Raw genomic sequence first — 20,784 nt, 5'->3', positions numbered from 1 at the left:
TCGAACCCACTATCTCCCAAATACTGGATACTGGCCACACTTAAGCGACTGCAGCTATCGAGCTCGGTAGTCCTAATTTTAATACCTTCCTTTCTATCACATTTATTTTTAATGCGACAAAAACTGCTTCGTGATCACTAATACCATCTATTACTTTGGTTTCTCTATACAGCTCATCTGATTTTACTAGCACCACATCCAGTATATTCTTCCCTCTAGTTGGTTCCATCACTTTCTGAATCAGCTGCCCTTCCCATATTAACTTATTTGCCACTTGTCGGTCATGCTTCCTGTTGTTTGCATTACCTTCCCAGTTGACATTTGTTAAATTGAGATCACCCACTACAATCATGTTCCTTTCCATATCGTTTTCCACATAGCTCGTTATGTTATCAAATAATTCTGAATCAGCATCAGCGCTACCCTTCCCCGGTCTGTACACTCCAAAGACATCAAGTTGCCTATTATGATTAGGAATGAGCCTTACACCTAGAGTTTCATGTTTGTAGCTCAAAATTCTTCTTTCACCAGAATGAATACTCCCCCTCCTATCATTCCTATCCTATCTCTACGATACACATTCCAGTACTGTGAGAATATTTCTGCATCCATTATATCATTTCTCAGCCATGATTCAACTCCTATTACAATATCTGGTAAGTATATATCTATTAAATTACTGTAATTCTATTCTTTCTTTTACAATACTTCCACAGTTGAGTACTAATATTTTTATGTCATCCCTACTTGACTTCCATATCCCTGTACCCTTATGACTGCTCCCTAGACTCCCTGTTTCCTTGAATGTACCTGGTTATAACTTATATGTACCACTGCGGTTTAAGTGAAGGCCATCTGAGTGCAGATCCCTATCTCCTACCCACCCATTAGGATCTAGAAATCTCACTCCCAGTTTCCCACATACCCACTCTATTCTCTATTTAAATCCCCAATTACCTTCCAGTCAGTATCCCTCCGACACAGTATTCCACTGATAACAATCTCCGCTTCCTTAAACTTCACCCGCACCGGGTGAGTTGTCCGTGCGGTTAGAGGCGCGCGGATGTGAGCCTGCATCCGGGAGATATTGGTTTCGAATCCCATTGTCAGCAGCCCTGAAGATGGTTTTCCGTGGTTTTCCATTTTCACACCAGGCAAATGCTGGGGCTGTACCTTAATTAAGGCTACGGCCGCTTCCTTCCCAGTCCTAGCCCTTTCCTATCCCATCATCGCCATAAGACCTATCTGTGTCGGTGCAACGAAAAGCCACTAGCAAAAGAAAAAAAGAAATACTTCACCCGTGCTGCATTTACCAGATCCCACACATCCCCAACTATGTTGGTACTTATACCTGCTTGCCTTATGTCATTGGTACCAACGTGAAACACTGTCACCTTTTCCTCAAGTGGCAGCGCGCCAGCCTCTCACCTCTGGATACCGTGGTTCAAATCCCGGTCACTCCATGTGAGATTTGTGCTGGACAAAGCAGGGGTGGGACAAGTTTTTCTCCGGGTACTCTGGTTTTCCCTGTCATCTTTCATTCCAGCAACTCTCTCCAATATCATATCATATTTCATTTCATCTGTCAGTCATTAATCATTGCCCCAGAGGAGTTCTACAGGCTTCGGCAGCTGGCACAGTTCCTATACTTGCTGCTAGAGGGGGGCTTAAATCATTCCATTCCTGACCCGGTCATATGACCCGGTCACTGTACAGTCCACTGTTCTACCACTTGAGCTACCAGAAGAAACTAAGAGGAATCCTAAATATTTCTCTGTGAACCCATGAAATGAAAAGAATAAAGAATATTATACAAGATAAAGTTTTCAGCATCAGTAGAATTTGTGAGGTCAGCTTTGAGTTGTAAATTTGTGAAGGTTCTCTCTGAAAAATTAGTGCTATGTTGTCTTAGTAGTAAAATTAATATTTCAGTAAGTTGGAACTCGCACTCCTATCGACTTTACACTCCTATTGGCTGAGTCAATTCAGTTTGTAGATTACCACTTGGTCATTACTATACCCGCCTTGTGCCGTAGCATCATTGTGTAGAACGATGGATGGGTTATCCCTGAAATGTCGCCTCTCTCTTTTCAGAGCTGCTCGCAGATTGTTTTGCAAAAATGATTAGTATGCCATATTAACGGTTTTACCATAGGGAAACGGTATATATTAAGATCACATCCGATGCATCTTCACTAATGCGAACACAATCAGTTCATGTTATCACTTACTGATGGGTGAACAGATCGCATCCTTGGTGCGACCTCTAGCACACTGGATTTTTAACCACCTTCTCTGTTCATGCTTGGAAGACGTGGCGACTATCTTTCGCGAGCACTTACTCACAACTGCTCATCTTCACCTGGCCACTGTAAACGGACATGGAGGGGGAAGGGTGAGGTCGAGTGCTCTGAGGAAGGGGACGCAGGTCAGCATACTTTGGTAAGAATAACAGAGCCGCACCCCGTTGCATGGCTGTGCTGGAGCATGGTTGCCAAAACCTAAAAATCAACCTATGTAGATTTTAGTATTTGCATACATATATTCCAAAAAGTGCAGTCAGATCTCTCAGATGTTGATCTTGTATGGTGACAAGAAATTTTGAGGGATATGTTCTGGGCACTTTTGTACATTACAACAGATTATGAAAAGGAAGGTTACAGTTTTCACTTTCTATATACTTGTCTTATTGTATAGCACTTCATGCATTGTATGTTATGTACATTGGTATGCAGCTACCCATCAATTACTGCATTTTCTGTATATACATATTCAGTTTGAATTAAATGTATATGCCAGGCTGAGTAGTTCAGGCAGTAGATTGCTTGCCTTCCTAGCCCAATTGGCAGGTTAGATCCTGGCTCAGTCCAGTGGTCTTTGAGGGTGCTCAAATACATCAGCCTCGTGTTGCTAGATTTACTGGCACATAAAAGAACTCATCATTTCCAGTTCTACATACATTCCTTCTCCTGATTAAACTACAAAGCAGAAATAATCTCATCAGGGGCTTTTTGAATTCCTTAGTGCTGTATTGTGGTCCATTGTCTGTGTCGAGCACTTCAGTAATTCCATGTACTGCAAACCATTTTCTTAGGAGGTTTGTGACTTCTTTAGAGGTTAAGTTTTTAAGTATGGCGATATCGAAAAATCCTGAGTAACTATCAGCAATGATGATGTATCATTTCCACCAACACTGAACAGATCAGATGCCACTATCTGCCAGGGTAGCTTTGGTGTTTTCTTTACCATGAGTGGGTCATTAGAATTCTTGGCATTCTTTGACATACTGAGCAGCTGTTTACATAGGTGATTATATCTTTTGTTGAAGACTTTCAGCAGAATAGCAGTCTTGCTCTCTTCAATGACTCCTCTATTCTCTTATGACCTATGTGAATTTTGTCTAGCATAATCTTAATTTGCAACTTAGGGAGTATTATTTTGATCCTTTTGCTGTATGACAGTTCCTGTCTAAAACCGAAGTATCCCCTGATATCTGGAGCTACATCATTGATGTTGTCGGGCCATCCTAACACGATCACTTCTTTCAGATGTTGGAGTTCTTCATTGATTCTAGTTGCTTCTTGCAAACTTTCAGGAACTTCTCCTGTTACTGCTAGGACTGCATGAACTTCCAGCTTCTCTTTATCTGTGTCATCATCTTGATCACTTCCTTTGCTGCAATCACAGCTTAAGGCATCTGGTAATGGGATTTCCATTCCTTTTTTTGTACAATACTTGTGGTGAATACTGCAGAACCTTGAATATTATTCTTTGTAGCCTTGGAGGTGCTGTCACAATTGGTTTCTTGAATATTATTTCCCAGTGGTTTATGTTCCATCTCGACCACGTGTAGTTTTCTGTAAATGAAATTGTATTGACAGATGGACCATACTTTATCAATGTCTCATATGTTTGATGAATGTTACTAGTCTACATGAATCTAATAGAAACTGAATATGGTCAAGTTCTTTAATACTGAACTTGTTGGAGGCAAATTTGATTGCTAATGCTTCTTTCTCGATCTGAGGATAGTTCTGCTCTGATTTCTGTAATACTCTGGTTCCAGAAGCTACTGGATGGTCATCTTGAGCGAGCACTGCTCCCAGTGCTTTGGAACTTGCATCAACTGTTAATTTGACATCCTTGTTGACATCTTAGTAGCATGGAACTGGTGGACTTGCCAAGGCCTCTTAAGTTTCCTTGACTTCATTTTCCTCATGCCGAGTCCATTGTCATTTCGTGTCCTCCTTCAGAAGCCCTTGTAATGGACTTGTTAATTCCAATAAATTTGGAATAAACGTGGGCAAAACCAAGGACAAATTGTCCCCACTTTTACATCCTTGGGTATACGAAATTCCCTGTACTAGCGGCAAGGTATGCATTGGCCAAACATGCCGGTCCATTCGTACTCGTATCAAGGAACATGAACGAAATATTCATCTCAACTAGCCAGACAAATTAGCATTAGTTGAGCACGCTCTATCGTTGGGTCATGCTGTCGTGTTCCAAGATACTCGAGCTCTTACCCACACTAGACACTACAGGTCCAGGATTGTACGGGAAGCTGTGGAAATACGTAGAAATCCTAACAGTTTCAACAGGGACACTGACTACCAGTTAAATAATACGTGGTTGCCAGCCATTAAGGATTTACATAGGTAGTTCCCTTCCCTGTCCCTTCACTGTTGTTATTTCGTTTCGGTGTTCTCCAAATTAGTACATTCCTCATCACCAGGTGTTTCATTCCAGACTTGTATCTATGTCATACTTTCATATGTGTGTACCTCCTGTTGTTATGTGATTCCCTCTCAGACTAATTCTGATGGTTCCGTCAGCTTCCGCTTCAAATGCTAGCACTGTTCCATATCTGGTGAGTCATCTGGTGATGAACAAATATGCCACTTCCACTTCTGTTATAATGTCTAAATTCAAACCTCATTCCTTGAGAAGCCTTTCTCGTGAGCAGTTGAGATTTTCTTCTGATGACGCAGAGCGAAGTTCTCTGCGAAGCGTAAAGAATTTTCTTTTATTTTTTGACATGGCATAAGCCCAAAAGCCTATATCATGTCTACTGGAATAAACTTGTTTATGTTGCCATTCCCAAAAGTCGTAATTACTGTTTGTTTTTAGGCATTTCCAATTTCTGTATAGCCTGTATTTTTTCATCATTTGCTTTTAATCCTGCTGTTGACACAATATGGCCTAGAAACTTCAGTGATTGTGCTTAAGAAATACATCTGCTTTTGTTCAGTTTAATGCCCGCATTTGAAAGTCTCCATCACTTCACATGTAATACGGTGGAGCTTACTTTCAGCATAAGTTAGGATATCATCCGTGGAGCACTGTGTGTTTTCTCCAATGACATTTATTTCACTGCTGCTAATTGTAACCAGTCTCTTTGTCCTTGATTCTTGTAATACTGCATTGCACCATTTGGTGAACAACTGAGATATATGACATTTCATTGCGCTCCAGTATCCTTCTTCATATTGGTGTTCTTTGCTGCGATGTTGATGGATTGCAGCCAACTTATGTTGGTAGGGTCTTGGGAGAATATGGTTGCTACAAAAAAATTCTTTCTTTGAGCTCTCTTCAGTGTTGTATTATAAGGGCAGTCGAATGAAAACCAAATGAAAGCCAAAAATGTGAAAATCACAAGGTGAAAGATCGGATGTGCACCCTTCTCGGAATCTCCTATGCCACTCGCGCACACTCGTTGTGGACATGCGGTGTTTGCCATACACAGCAGATATGCAACAACGAGTTTCACTTACTCCAGCACCCTCAACCACCAGAAAATGAACCACACTTCTCTGCTCTTCTTTGCTTGCCTTCATTTCTACAGCTGGAGGAACACACTAGACCAGTCTGCGCATCAACAAAGACATAACCCAACAACTGCATGCACTTGTGAGTTGTCGCTATGCAGTTCTCCTACCACAGCGATGGCTGTATCGAAACGTAACAGCAGTGTTACCACCTTTCTTGCGGAATGTGTGTTATGGCAGGTGATTGGTTTTCATTTGACTGCCCCTTGTATATATATTGCTTCAATCCTGGACTACTTCTTCACTTTTCTCTTGCAGACAATACTGAAATGGCATGGTTTACCACAATTGTTGCATTTTTCCCGAACGCTGGGCAAGACCTTGGCATATGTCTCTGTCCGCATCTTTTGCAATCAAACTCCTTGGGCTTTTCTTCTTCTGACTTCTTATTGTGAACAACATACTTTTACTTCATGTTTACAACATCAACTATTCCTTCATTCTTAATTTGCATTTCCTTTAGTAATTTAGTTGCTTGCTCAGAAGCTAAAGCTATTGTTACTGCATGATCAAAAGTTATCTTTGGCCAACATTTTGAATTTACACCAATAATAATTTTATCTTTCAGGAGACTTTCATTTAAAAGCCCAAGATTGTATTTCTTTGCTTGTGATTTGATTTTAGTTAAATATTCAGTGAATGTTTTTTTACGAATTCTGACACATTTATTAAATGTATATCGTTCAAATGTAACGTTAATTTTTAATGTGAAATGTAAAGTAAATTTTTCTTTGATTACCTGAATATTTGTTTGAACTTCTTCCAACAATCCACTTTGCATTTCGCTGGTAATGATAAGATGTTTAGGAGGTCTAACCTATATGTTGCAGGATAAATTTTGATGTACTGCACCGGCAGCACCATTAATCATCATTTTGGAGTCTTCTTATTTACCAGTTTCTTTTAAGATCCCACTCCTGACACAACAAAATACTAACCACTGATTAAAGTACAAGTTACATATGACTATATTAATCACACACTAATTACAACAGTGAGAACATATGCCAAAAATATGATAACATACGAAAGGAAGGTGATGATGATGACGACGATGACGACTACATGAGCGGTGTCATCATCTATGTTACAATATAGTAATAACTCTTATTATGAATTCAAAACTCTTTGTTGAGACTCTCCACATGCATATTTTTTAAATAGAATTGTACCAAATTCACTAATGTGTTATAGTAAATGAATTACCTTCTTGGAATGCCTCTAGCCACTTGAATTTAATATTATCAATGGCCATATAAATAAAATCGTATCTAAACCCTAAAGTCTGTAAAATGACTCGACACATCGTCCTCCTTTGAATATGCTGAATTAATGATGGACAGATGTAGTCAAGAAGGAGAATTTATACAGGCATGGATGTGATAAACTTGCATAAAGGAAAAGGTGACATAAGAAACAAATTCGTCAGTGTTAACTTTCCCTAAGTGTGAGAGGAGAATAGCTTGATGAGAAATTAAGACTTACCTCATACTGAAAGAACAAAACATCAAAAGAAGTAATGGGAAAGAATAAAGATTTCTGGCAATAGAGTAGTATTACAAAAATGTTGCCAACTTTGGGCTGGGAAGACTTGGGAGTAAGGAGACAAGATCCTTGACTATGTGGTACGTTACAGACTATAAATCTCATGTTGGATCCATATTGACGGTTGAACTTCTTACAGAACTGTACAAAATTATTTGGATTATCCTCGTAGTCAGTAGTATGGTAGGTTTTGAGTTGTCAGTGGTGAGTTGGTGTGGAAAGTAGAAGAATAAGCTTGAATGGAGCTTTTAAAAGTAGGAAAGATCATAATATTATGATAAAGGTAGAATTCAAGAGGACAGATTAGGGCAAATATTCATTTATAAGATGAGGATTAAGGAATTGGAATAAATTATCCAGGGCAATGTTCAATAAATTTCCAAGTTCATTGAAGACACTTAAGAAAAAGCAAAGTAAACAATTATAAATAAATGTAAATATGAAGTAAACAATTGACAGGGACTTTGCCTTCTTGGCAACAGCCCTAAATGCATATTAGTGATGATTGATTTGATTGAAAGAAGTGTTAAGGCAAGTCATATAAAGGAACACATATTGGGATTAATTCAATGTGGGAATAGGGAGCAATAGCAAAGGGAGACAAGGACAGGCATGAAGATATTAAAGGACAAAGACAATCTCCACATATTCACATACTGCTGTCTTCAAATAGTTGCGCTCTCTCCTCATCAATCCTAGTTCTTCTATCTCCATTACTTCTCAGCTCCCAACGACCTTGTTTCTGCTTCATTGGAAGGGCGACATAAACACTTATTGAGGGGACATTTTGATGGATCTTTGGCCTTGATGTAGAAAGTGAGGGTTAAGAGGAAAGCTGAATAAACACAAGAAAAGAAAAGAGACATAAGATGTGATATCTAAATGTTCAGAAAACAGATCTTAGTTAATTAGAGTAGGTGAAGCTGTATTATTGGGCCTTTTTATTTTCTTACAATTATATCATAATATCATATTATGCCAAATGATTGTGTAAAGAGCAGGAATCACAGATAAGGCTTTTTGCAGATGATGTTATACAGCATAGAGTAACAAATAAGTTGCTGGATTGTGAGTGACTGCAAAAAGACCTGGACAGTGTTGTGAGATGGACAGCAGACAATGGTATGATGGTAAATGGGGTGAAATGTCTGGCTGTAAGTTCACCAAAAGCAAAAGTCCTCTCAGTTTTAATTACAGTATATTGTTGATGAAGTGGAGGAACCTCATGGAGATCACTGAAAGAACCTAGCCTGAGTGTTAATATAAGGGAAGATCTTCATTGGAGTAATCAGATTAACGGGATTGCAAATAAAGGTTACAGATCTCTTAATATGATTATGAATGTATTTAGGGGTTGTAGGGGGGATATGGAAGTATTGGCCCCCATTTAGAGTAAGGTTCTAGTGTTTGGGACCCCCATCAGGATTACATGATTCGAGAACTGGAAAAGATCCAAAGGAAGGCAGCACGATTTGTTGTGGGTGATTACCGACATAGAAGTAGCATTACAAAAATGTTGCAGACATTGGGATGGGAAAATTTAGGAGTAAGGTAGCAAGCTGTTCAACTTAGCCTTATGTTCTGAGCTGTCAGTGGAGAGATGGCGTGGAATGACTTTGGTAGGCAAATAATGATGATGCTTGTTTTTAAAGGGGCCTAACATCTGAGGTCATCGGCCCTGTAGACAAATAAGATTGGATGTATTTCTTTAATGTTGGAAGAATCATAATAAGAAAATAATGTTGTAATTTACCATATGAGATGTTTGATAAATTTCCAAGTTTTTGAAATCATTAAAAAAATTGACTAGGTAAACAGTTGATACAGAATCTGCCACCTGGGTAACAGTCCTAAATGCAGATCAGGGGTGATTGATTGATTGATTGAATGATTGATTGATTGATTGATTGATTGATTGATTGATTGATTGATTGATTGATTGATTGATTGATTGATTGATTGATTGATTGATTGATTGATTGATTGATTGATTGATTGATTGATTGATTGATTGATTGATTGATTGATTGATTGATTGATTGATATACAAGTGGTAAAAGACTAGGAACATAGAACTAGCACAGAAGGGTGTCATCTGTATTCTGCCTTTTATGAATACATGAATATTCTTTCTAAACATAAATTGTTTGGTTCATAATAGGGCTGGAGTTATCTCTAGTTATCAATCCCTGAAGGAAAGTTCTTCAATAACGATATATGCTGCTTAACATTAAAATTAATTAAATGCTTAAATGGTGATGATGATCCTCATAAACGTCAACTCAGGTTGACAATGCACTCGTTCAAATAATTGATCTTCTCCTCATGAATATATGAATGCCACTAAAGATGGATGATTCCATCTTTGTGGTGTGAATGATATTAATATACAGTAGAGATTTTATTAACCTTTTAAAAATTGAAATGTTTTTAACTGTTATTTCTTAGAAAATATAGCTCATAATGAAGTAATCTGTAGACTAACTCAATATATAATGGTGTTGGGCCTACTGTTGGATATAAGAGTGGTTTAAAAGGCAAGAGACACAGAAGAGTTGTCTCCTTACATTTTCCTTCATGTCCATTCTCACGAATTTTGTTAACCTATATAGCTACTACTGCAGAAGAAGGAGGAACGTCACGGCCGCAATCCCAGTGGAGCTAGCAGTGGCTGCAGCTCTGGTCATGAAAGTGTTTCATCTTCCTTGACATCTGGAACGCACATATCTTCTGATTCGGGAACTGAAGTAGATCAGGTGAGCTACTCACAGCCTCTGCTGCTGTAGATATGACCGCCTCTATTTCCTTCTCCCATCCACAAGGGACGGACTGCAAGAATTGTGATAATTAGTGATCCTTTTTTTTTGAAGTGGACTTATACCCAAGATAAATTGCTTCCCTGCTACTAACATATAACTTTATATTTTATATCAGATACCGAGTTTTCTTTAACATAAAGAATGAAAGAAGAATTATTTTCCTATATGTAAATTTGTTTCAAGGAGGTTAGAATTAGACATAGTTTCAGTTTGTGGGTATCTAGAATTTTGAATATTTTAATTCACATGTGACGAAAATCAGTTTTTTGAAATAACAGTAATCAAATACTCGTAGTTTTAAGTCTTAATTCTTTATTGCGCACTGATCGTGCTTAGGGGTACGTTAATATATGTTACTGATGAATGTCCATTTCAAAGGTAGACATTTATAAAAAGTGATTTAAACTCCAGGAGATTAATAAATATTGTGTGGGTGACTTGTTAATTGAATGGATAATTAACAATAGAAAATAATAATGGGCAACAATGATATTATTGAATGTTGTGAATACCATATCATATTATATTCTCTATACTGTATATGTAAAATCAGGAGTCTATTCACTGCTGATTATTTTCCTAAACTGCAGTCAGTTAAACACTTCTTATTATTATAAAAATAATTATTATTATTTACAAACTTGGTCATGATGACTTGATATATCGGAAAGAAAATAAACTAACAGATGATTGTGGGCTTTATTCCTTTTTTTCTTCTCCATACGAGCAAATGCCTTAAATAACAGAAATATTTCAAATCTAAAGCAGTCACTATTTTCTGGCAAGTGCAATACACTTATGCTTACCTCGGTTCTTGAAATAGATGCCCATAATATGGATATTGAATATCATGTCAGCAGCACGGGCACTATCTGTGAAGATGACTCTTGTTTCACAGCAAATTCAAGATATGTTGTAATTCCCTTCAAGTCTGAGAATAGTTGTGAATTAGTGGAGCTCTGGGAATATATTTTTTTCTATATCAAATACACCTCTAAGGACAAGTTTCACCTTATTCTAATATTGTAATTTTGAATGAAAAGTTCAGTTCACCCCGAATCACACTTCGTTATGTCTTAAGTCAGCATATATCTGTTAAGGCCCACTTTAACATAAAATTTCTATTTGAACTTCCTTGGAATTCTTTCCTGGTTTCCTAGAAACACCATGATGTGTCAAATAAAGCCTGAATGAAAGTAACATGATGAAGCTGAGGAAGAAGGAAGTAAAGGGGAAGGATGTCTTATCTAGACAACAATATGCTAGATACACATATGGTATGTTTGGGAAGAATGGCATACAAAGGCAAATATTTCAATGTCATTCTGACTGTATTCTTCTTCTTCTGACATTTCTTGTTATTTCACTCTTTGATGTGCATGCACATTGTGTTCTTTCACTAGGTAAGTAGTGCTTCCTTGTTGCTTTTTATTTCCCTGCCATTAAAAGATGACTTAAATTATCTTGACAAGATTTATTTCCAGAGATGTAGGAATAGGAAATTGTTGTTTTACTACTTCTACAACCTTTCTCTCTGGAACAAACTGGAGACATTTTATGGAGACTTTAAAATATTTGAGAGCTTAATTTTGTACATTGTCTATCTTGCACTCTAATAAAATCAAAGACCAAAGAACTGTGCTTAAATATAAATTGAGTCACATTTTGGCTGCATGCTCTTTGGTAAGTGATCAACACCAAACAGAAGTAACTTACGTAGTATTTATATACAGGCTGTCCCCAAAATGTCATTGTCCACTTTGTTTGAATAGGCAAAACAAATAACAGTATAAGGGATGGGCAAAGCTGCTGGTATAAGACCTCAACTGTTTTACCATTACATTAAGTAGAACTTCTTACTGCAGTTTAATTTCTTTTATTTAAAACTGGTGTTCTGGTTTTCCTAACACTGTCACAATGTACGAGGCAAGTGTGTTTGTTTTACGAACATTTAGCTTTGATTGTTACATCGACCTAATTGATGTATGTTTATTATGGGTAATTTATATGATACTATAATGTTAATGAATAATATAAATACAGTACTAGTTAAATATATTGTAACAGTAATAAGTCTTGTCTGTTATGAATCAGAAATCTCAAGATTTTCTGGTAGGTAGTGGCTTTGGCCTACATATCTACAGTTGTGCTTTGTGTTTGAGTGATTAGAGCAGCAATTGCAAGCAATTTCGAATTCTGTTTCCACTTACAAATTTTTAAATGTGTCAAAATTAATGAAGTTTCAGTTTAATTTAAAACCCACTATTAATTATTATCATGTACAGAGAGAGGTGTTACGTAGTATTATCACATCCCTAATATTTTGCATTTTATTAAGGCAGCAGTCAGGAAAATGTAAGCGAGCAAGTTGGCCATCCGGTTAGGGACGCGCAGCTGTGAGCTTGCATTCGGGACAGAGTGGGTTCAAACCCCACTGTCGGTAGCCCTGTAGATGGTTTTCCGTGGTTTCCCATTTTCACACTAGGCAAATGCTGGGGCTGTACCTTAAGTAATGCCACGGCCGCTTCCTACTCCTAACACTATCCCCTTGTCGTCATAAGACTTATCTGTGTTGGTGCAACGTAAAGCAAATTGTAAACAAAAAGAAAAGAAGAAAAGGAAGATGTAGATTAAATTATGCAAATGAAGAGAACACATGATACACACCCAGTTTAGCAGAACTCCAAATTTAACACCGTAGATACATCCACTATCAAACTTGTTGACACTGGCACTTCAACTGTTAACCACTTACATAGCAACAACACTGGAAATAAGCAGAAAACTGAGGCAGGTGCAACTTTTCTAAATTATTCTTTCTTACGAGATAATTGCAGTGCTAATCATACATTCATTTCATACCATTTAAGTCAATACAGACCTAAGGTAGTTGACCATTATGGTGAAAATAATTAATAATTGCAACGCATCGTTCTTAGTTAGGCAACATTGGTGGCTATCTTGGTGGAGGGGTGACCACTTCAGTTGTTGTGGGAAAACTCTTTCCCACATCAACACTAGTGGACTATGAGAGCACTCTCAAATCACACTACCACTGATACAGTGAGAGGGCACCAACTATACACAGTTAAGCAATATTGGGTGTGCTCATTGTTTGGATGGGAGTGTGTGTGTGTCTCTCTCTCTCTCTCTATCTCTCTCTCTCTCTCTCTCTCTCAACTAATAACACACACACACACACACATGTAAGTCATGAGTTCGATAATGACAACCCAGGCAGAGTGTCTTAGGCGGTTGAGGCGCTGGCTTTCTGACTCAGATATGGCAGGTTCAATCCTGGCTCAGTCCGGTGGTATTTGAGGAAGGTGTTCAAATACGTCAGCCAACACCTCTTCATCTTAGTGGGACGTAAATCCAATATTATTATTATTATTATTATTATTAAGATACTGACAAATTTTGACCTCGAAAAATTAATTAATGGTAAGAAGCAGCAATTAGAATGCACTTTGTGTCTGCACTGTTTGCAGTAGAAGTGAATTCTCTCTCCTAAACCTGTAATACTACATCTGCTCAGATACTGCCATGCACATTCCAAAATGATGGGCTGTAGGAAACCACAAACACTGGAAGAGAAGCAGACTAGTGCACCAGGTCTGGAATCCAGCCTCCTCCTTTTCTTGTCCTCTGTATAGGAGAAACACAAATCCCAGACGAGAAATGTTTCAGTATCCTGGATACAAGATATGGATGTAAGAAAAATCTGTAATGTCATTTGCTAGAAGAAGCCTCATCTAGTACCTGGATTTTATGGTTTGGATATTAAGTAGAATAAAAAATAAACATTAGGGATGTAACATCAGTAATTTCATGGAACGTCCCTATATAAATAAACTATTTGCACTGCCTGTAGTATTCACCATTTTCATTTAATTATATGAAATTTGAGATATTTTCATTAAACATTCTCAGGATCATCATCACAAATTATTTTGAGGAACAAACACCACTACACTTTAAGAACCACAACTCACCCTGGAACCCATGTAACATGTTATAACCAACATTTTCTGTGCACCATGCACAATTACGAGATATAACTTCTATAAGTGGATTGCTATTCAGGAACACACTGTGTATTAGGTATGCTTCACTCATTTTATTTAAATTGTTTAGTAAGTAAAAACCTTAATACAAGGTGAAAGAAAAAGAAGAATTGGCTTCTCAGTAACCAGAACTCCTGTACTTACATTTTTAATACACAAATTGATAGGTTTGCAAATACTCAAAGCATGACATTTATGTATGTTGGGTATTCAGCCCGAAGGCTGATTTGATCCTCCACAGCTCTGCCATCAGCTGTCATAAATAGCCTAGGTGTCACTGAAGAGCCATACTAGAGAAATGAGGAGTGAGGTAGTATCCCATTGCTTTCCTCACCAGGCCAGAAGTTGCTATTACATATTAGCCTGCCAAGCCCACTGAAACGCATGTACCAACTGACCCTATGAGCGATATTTTCACACCAACAAATTAACACCATTCACACCATTCGTAACAGGGACTGGTTGCATAAGGAATAGTATTACTAGCAACACTCATGCCTTGGTCACTTTCATACTGTCAAAGCCTACAATGAGACTGAGACAGGTCAGTGAAAGTAACAAATTTATTCTAGCCAACACCAGAAGACATAGTGCACTTAAACACTATATCTCGCCAGGTATCCTGTAAAAGTGAAACTTACAGCATTATCACCACCTTACATCTTCTGTATTTTGAATGTCTGTCTTCATGTATATGTTCATACATTCTAATGTCTTTGAGCTAAGAATGACATAAATAATTATTTATTTATTTATTTATTTATTTATTTATTTATTTATTTATTTATTTATTTATTTATTTATTTATTTATTTATTTATTTATTTATTTATTTATTTATTTATTTATTTATTTATTTTCCATATGGGAATAGTTGAAAAATAACAATTGATTTTTAACACTACAAAAAAATGAAATGTCGTATGGCTTTTAGTGCCGGGATATCCCAGGACGGGTTTGGCTCGCCAGGTGCAGGTCTTTCTATTGACACCCGTAGGCGACCTACGTGTCGTGATGAGGATGAAATGATGATGAAGACAACACATAGACCCAGCCCCCGTGCCATTGGAATTAACCAATTAAGGTTAAAATCCCCGGCCCGGCCGGGGATCGAACCCGGGACCCTCTGAACCGAAGGCCAGTACGCTGACCATTCAGCCAACGAGTCGGACTTTAACACTACATTTTTAAGCATTGATGGCAAAAGTACAAAATAAAAATAATTGGGCTCAATTAATGTTACATGTGAAATATTTTACTTAATTTTAAAGAAAAGTAATCGGTAAAATTAAAATTACAATTACTTCATAAAGTGGCAACCTTTTGAAAATCACTCTTTTCTTTCTTCCACATGGGAATGGAATGATACCACAGTTTGTAATGGGAAAAAACCCCTCTATTTTGTGTTCTTTTAGCATAGACACATTAAATGGCTATGATCACTAATTGAGATTAAACAAACTTTCAAACTGATTGGTCCCAAGCAAAGTTTGCATGTCTCATTCGGGTTTTCATTATTTTCAGGATAACTAATGCAAAATATTTATTCTAAAAGGAGAAGATAAATTCTTGAACCTGTTCACCGTCACGTGTTTGTTCTGACTAAATTCTTGACCACATAGTACACGATTATCTAAATCTCAACCAGAAACCAAAAAACCCTGCGAGTAAAGGAACCAGTGTGTGTTGTATCCTGGGTATTATACTATTGGCACTACACGTTGCAAGCGCTGGGACTCCAAAGTTGCCGAGCTCTCGATGCAATGATTATCGATTACCAGAATGTAACAATTGTTAAAATGCAATGGTTACAATTTAATTTCCAGATGTAAATTACAAGTAAAAATTAAATTTTGTGAAAAGTAAAAATTACCAAAAAAGTAACGTTACAAGTAATTTAATTACAGTGGAACCTCGATATTTCGAATCACCTCGGGAGCTAAGTTTTAATAATAAGTAAAATTCTTTCAAGAATAAAATTTACTGTGTCCACCTATTCAACACAATTATATTCTGTAGTGATTAAATCCTACGTGAATTACAGAGCTAAGTTTTATTTCGAGTTATCAAAATTTCGAGATATCGAGAATGCCATTTTTGAACATGTTGTTGTTTGAGTCATCAGTCCATAGACTGGTTTGATGCAGCTCTCCATGCCACCCTATCCTGTGCTAACCTTTTCATTTCTACGTAACTATTGCATCCTACATCTGCTCTAATCTGCTTGTCATATTCATATCTTGGTCTACCCCTACCGTTCTTACCACCTACACTTCCTTCAAAAACCAGCTGAACAAGTCCTGGGTGTCTTAAGATGTGTCCTAACATTCTATCTCTCCTTCTCGTCAAATTTAGCCAAATTGATCTCCTCTCACCAATTCGATTCAGTATCTCGTCATTCGTGATTCGATCTACCCATCTCACCTTCAGCATTCTTCTGTAATACCACATTTCAAAAGCTTCTATTCTCTTTCTTTCTAAACCAGTTATCGTCCATGTTTCACTTCCATACAATGCCACGCTCCACACGAAAGTCTTCAAAAACATCTTTCTAATTCCGATATCAATGTTTGAAGTGAGCAAATTTCTTTTCTTAAGAAAGCTCTTCCTTGCTTGTGCTAGTCTGCATTTTATGTCCTCCTTACTTCTGCCATCGTTAGTTATTTTACTACCCAAGTAACAATATTCATCTACTTCCTTTAAGACTTCATTTCCTAATCTAATATTTCCTGCATCACCTGCCTTCGTTCGACTGCACTCCATTACTTTTGTTTTGGACTTATTTATTTTCATCTTGTACTCCTTACCCAAGACTTCATCCATACCATTCAGCAACTTCTCAAGGTCTTCTGCAGTCTCAGATAAAATAACAATATCATCGGCAAATCTCAAGGTTATGATTTCTTCTCCTTGGACTGTGATTCCCTTTCCAAATTTCTCTTTGATTTCCTTTACTGCCTGTTCTATGTAAACATTGAAAAGGAGAGGGGACAAACTGCAGCCTTGCCTCACTCCTTTCTGGATTGCTGCTTCTTTTTCAAAGCCCTCGATTCTTATCACTGCAGACTGATTTTTATACAGATTGTAGATAATTCTTCGTTCTCGGTATCTGATCCCTATCATCTTCAGAATCATAAATAGCTTGGTCCAATCAACATTATCGAATGCCTTTTCTAGATCTACGAATGCCATGTACGTGGGCTTGTCCTTCTTGATTCGATCCTCTAAGATCAGACGTAAAGTCAGGATTGCTTCACATGTTCCTACATTTCTTCTGAAGCCAAATTGATCTTCTCCCAACTCAGCTTCAACTTGTTTTTCCATTCTTCTGTAAATAATACGTGTTAAAATTTTGCAGGCATGAGATATACTAAACTAATGGTGCGGTAGTTTTCACACCTGTCAGCACCGGCTTTCTTGGGAATAGGTATAACAACATTCTACCGAAAATCGGATGGGACTTCTCCTGTCTCATACATCTTGCACACTAAATGAAATAACCTTGCCATGCTGGTTTCGCCTAAGGCAGTCAGTAATTCAGAGGGAATGTCATCAATTCCAGGTGCCTTGTTCCTATTGAGGTCTCTCACAGCTCTGTCAAACTCCGACCTCAAAATTGGGTCTCCCATTTCATCAGCATCAACAGCCTCTTCATGTTCCAGAACCAAATTATCTACATCTTTACCTTGATACAACTGTTGGATATGCTCCTGCCATCTTTCTGCTTTGTCTTCTTTCCCTAGAAGTGGTTTTCCATCTGAGCTCTTAATATTCATACACCTAGATTTCCTTTCTCCAAAGGTTTCCTTGATTTTCCTGTATGCAGCATCTACCTTTCCCAGGACCATACAGCCTTCGACATCCTTGCATTTCTCCTTCAGCCATTCTTCCTTAGCTACCTTGCACTTTCTATCCACTTCATTCTTTAATCGCCTGTATTCTTTTCTGCCCTCTTCATTTCTAGCATTCTTGTATTTTCGTCGTTCATCAATCAGGTCTAGTATCTCCTGAGTTATCCACTGATTCTTAGTTGATCTTTTCTTCCTTCCTAACATTTCTTCAGCAGCCCTACTGACCTCATTTTTCATGACTCTCCATTCTTCCTCTATAGTGTTTCCTTTAGCCTTTTCATTTAGTCCTTGTGCAACATGTTCCTTGAAACAATCCCTCACACTCTTTTCTTTCAACTTGTCTAGATCCCATCTTTTTGCATTCTTTCCTTTCTTCAATTTCTTCAACTTCAGATGGCATTGCATGACCAACAAGTTGTGGTCAGAGTCCACGTCTGCTCCTGGGAAAGTTTTGCAATCCAACACCTGGTTTCTGAATCTCTGCCTAATCATAATGAAGTCTATTTGATACCTTCCAGTGTCTCCAGGTCTCGTCCACGTATACAGCCATCGTTTGTGGTGTTTGAACCAAGTATTGTTAATGACTAAATTATGATCAGTGCAGAATTCAACCAGCCGACTTCCTCTTTCGTTCCTTTGTCCCAATCCAAATTCTCCTACTGTACTACCTTCTCTTCCTTGGCCTACCACTGCATTCCAGTCTCCCATCACAATTAGATTCTCGTCACCTTTTACATATTGTATTAAGTCTTCTATCTCCTCATATATTCTTTCGATTTCTTCATCCTCCGCTGAACTAGTAGGCATATAGACCTGCACTATTGTGGTGGGCATTGGTTTGGTGTCTATCTTGACGACCATAATTCTTTCACTATGCTGGTCGTAGTAGCTTACCCGCTGCCCTATTTTCTTATTCATTATTAAACCAACTCCTGCATTTCCTCTGTTTGATTTTGTGTTGATAATTCGGTAGTCGCCTGACCAAAAATCTTGTGCTTCCTGCCAACGTACTTCACTTATGCCAACTACATCTAACTTTAGCCTATTCATCTCCCTTTTCAGATTCTCTAACCTACCACAACGATTCAAACTTCTAACATTCCACGCTCCGACTCGCAGAATGTCAGTATCCATCTTCCTGATGATCGCCCCCTCTCGTGTAGTCCCCACCCGGAGATCCGAATGGGGGACTAGTTTACCTCCGGAATATTTTACCCGGGAGGAAGCCATCATCAGTACATCATTCATACAGAGAGAGCTGCATGTCCTCGGGAGTTAGTTATGGTTGTAGTTTCCCGTTGCTTTCAGTCGTGTAGCAGTATCAACACAGCTAAGCCATGTTGAGTATTATTACAAGGCCGTATCAGTCAATCATCCAGACTGCCGCCCTTGCAACTACCGAAAGGCTGCTACCCCCCTTTCGATGAACCATTCGTTAGTCTGGTCTCTCAACAGATACCCATCCGATATGGTTGCACCTGCGGCTCGGCTATCTGCATCATTGGGACACGCAAGCCTCCCCACCGCGGCAAGGTCACATGGTTCGCAGAGGAGGTTTTGAACATGTATAGCACATAATTGAATCATGCGTATCTACGGACTTATTTATTATATTATATTATATTATATTATATTATATTATATTATATTATATTATATTATATTATATTATATTATATTATATTATATTATATTATATTATATTATATTATATATTACATTATTTTTAACAACAATTAGAAATATACACACAAACTCTTATTTTAAAGCATCGCCTTAATTACAACTCTTATTATAGTAACTTTTAGAAGACAGGTTACAGTACATACAGTTGTGAAACAAGAAACATACCTCTATCAACACCTTTAGAAAACATCCGTTAGTCTGTTCTGTTTGTTATTGTTAACCCTTCCTCCCTTCACGTTGAAACTTCTCGTCAATTCCACACAGCCGAGATTCGTAAATGGAGCTTGTCATCTGCGACATCGGGGGTTGCTTCCGTACGTGACCGGTAATTAATTCACACCTCAGAAACAGCGAGACTTCACCGATTTTCCGGTCACTAGAAGTTTTAGTTTTTCGGTTCCAGTCGTATTAGCTTCCAGCATCATTGTAACCCTATCTTTACTTGTTAACTGTTCCTCACAAACCACAAATGCTGTGTTACACAGTTAATGTTGCACAAAATTAGATTTACAGAGTATTTTTGCTTCAAGGGAGGAAATGTTTGCTTCGAGAAATCTAGCAATTTGTGTAACCGAGTTTCGAGTAATAGAGAAATAAATACACGTGAAGAATAGGACAAACGGCCGGGAAATTTAAGTTACTTCCAGATACTGAAAATTTGAGTAATGGAGGTTCAAGATATTGAGGTTCGACTGTACTTTTACTCAATTACTTCCCAAACTCTGATTTTTAGGGAGATTTGTTGTGGAGATACAGCAAGATTACTCTAATTTACTATCACAGTGTTGCAAATTCAAATGCCAGTAGCTGAGGCCTTTCTCTTCAATGCAAATAAATTGAGTTCCTCAACACTGCCAGGACTATGTTATGTGAAGTTATGAGTAGAATATGTTCTGTTTAAAATTACATTTTTTTATTTAATCTGGAGATTGGAAATGAAATCCCCCGAAACATATACCTAATTAGTTTGTAGTTTCACTGCTGTTTTT

The 20,784-nt window shown here is 37.8% G+C and overlaps 1 protein-coding gene across 1 annotated transcript in view; it reads left to right on the top strand.

Annotated features, from left to right (window-relative positions):
* LOC136863977 (cytokine receptor) overlaps positions 1 to 20,784 on the top strand; it is a 648,368-nt gene that overhangs the window by 585,984 nt on the left and 41,600 nt on the right. The window contains exon 23 of the mRNA XM_067140447.2: positions 9,986 to 10,129. Coding sequence (XP_066996548.1) covers positions 9,986 to 10,129 — 144 coding nt within the window. The remainder of the gene's footprint in view (positions 1 to 9,985; positions 10,130 to 20,784) is intronic.

Source organism: Anabrus simplex, chromosome 2 (genome assembly GCF_040414725.1).
Source record: "Anabrus simplex isolate iqAnaSimp1 chromosome 2, ASM4041472v1, whole genome shotgun sequence".
Classification (NCBI taxonomy): Eukaryota; Metazoa; Arthropoda; class Insecta; order Orthoptera; family Tettigoniidae; genus Anabrus; species Anabrus simplex.
This window is presented reverse-complemented; position numbering and strand designations above follow the sequence as displayed.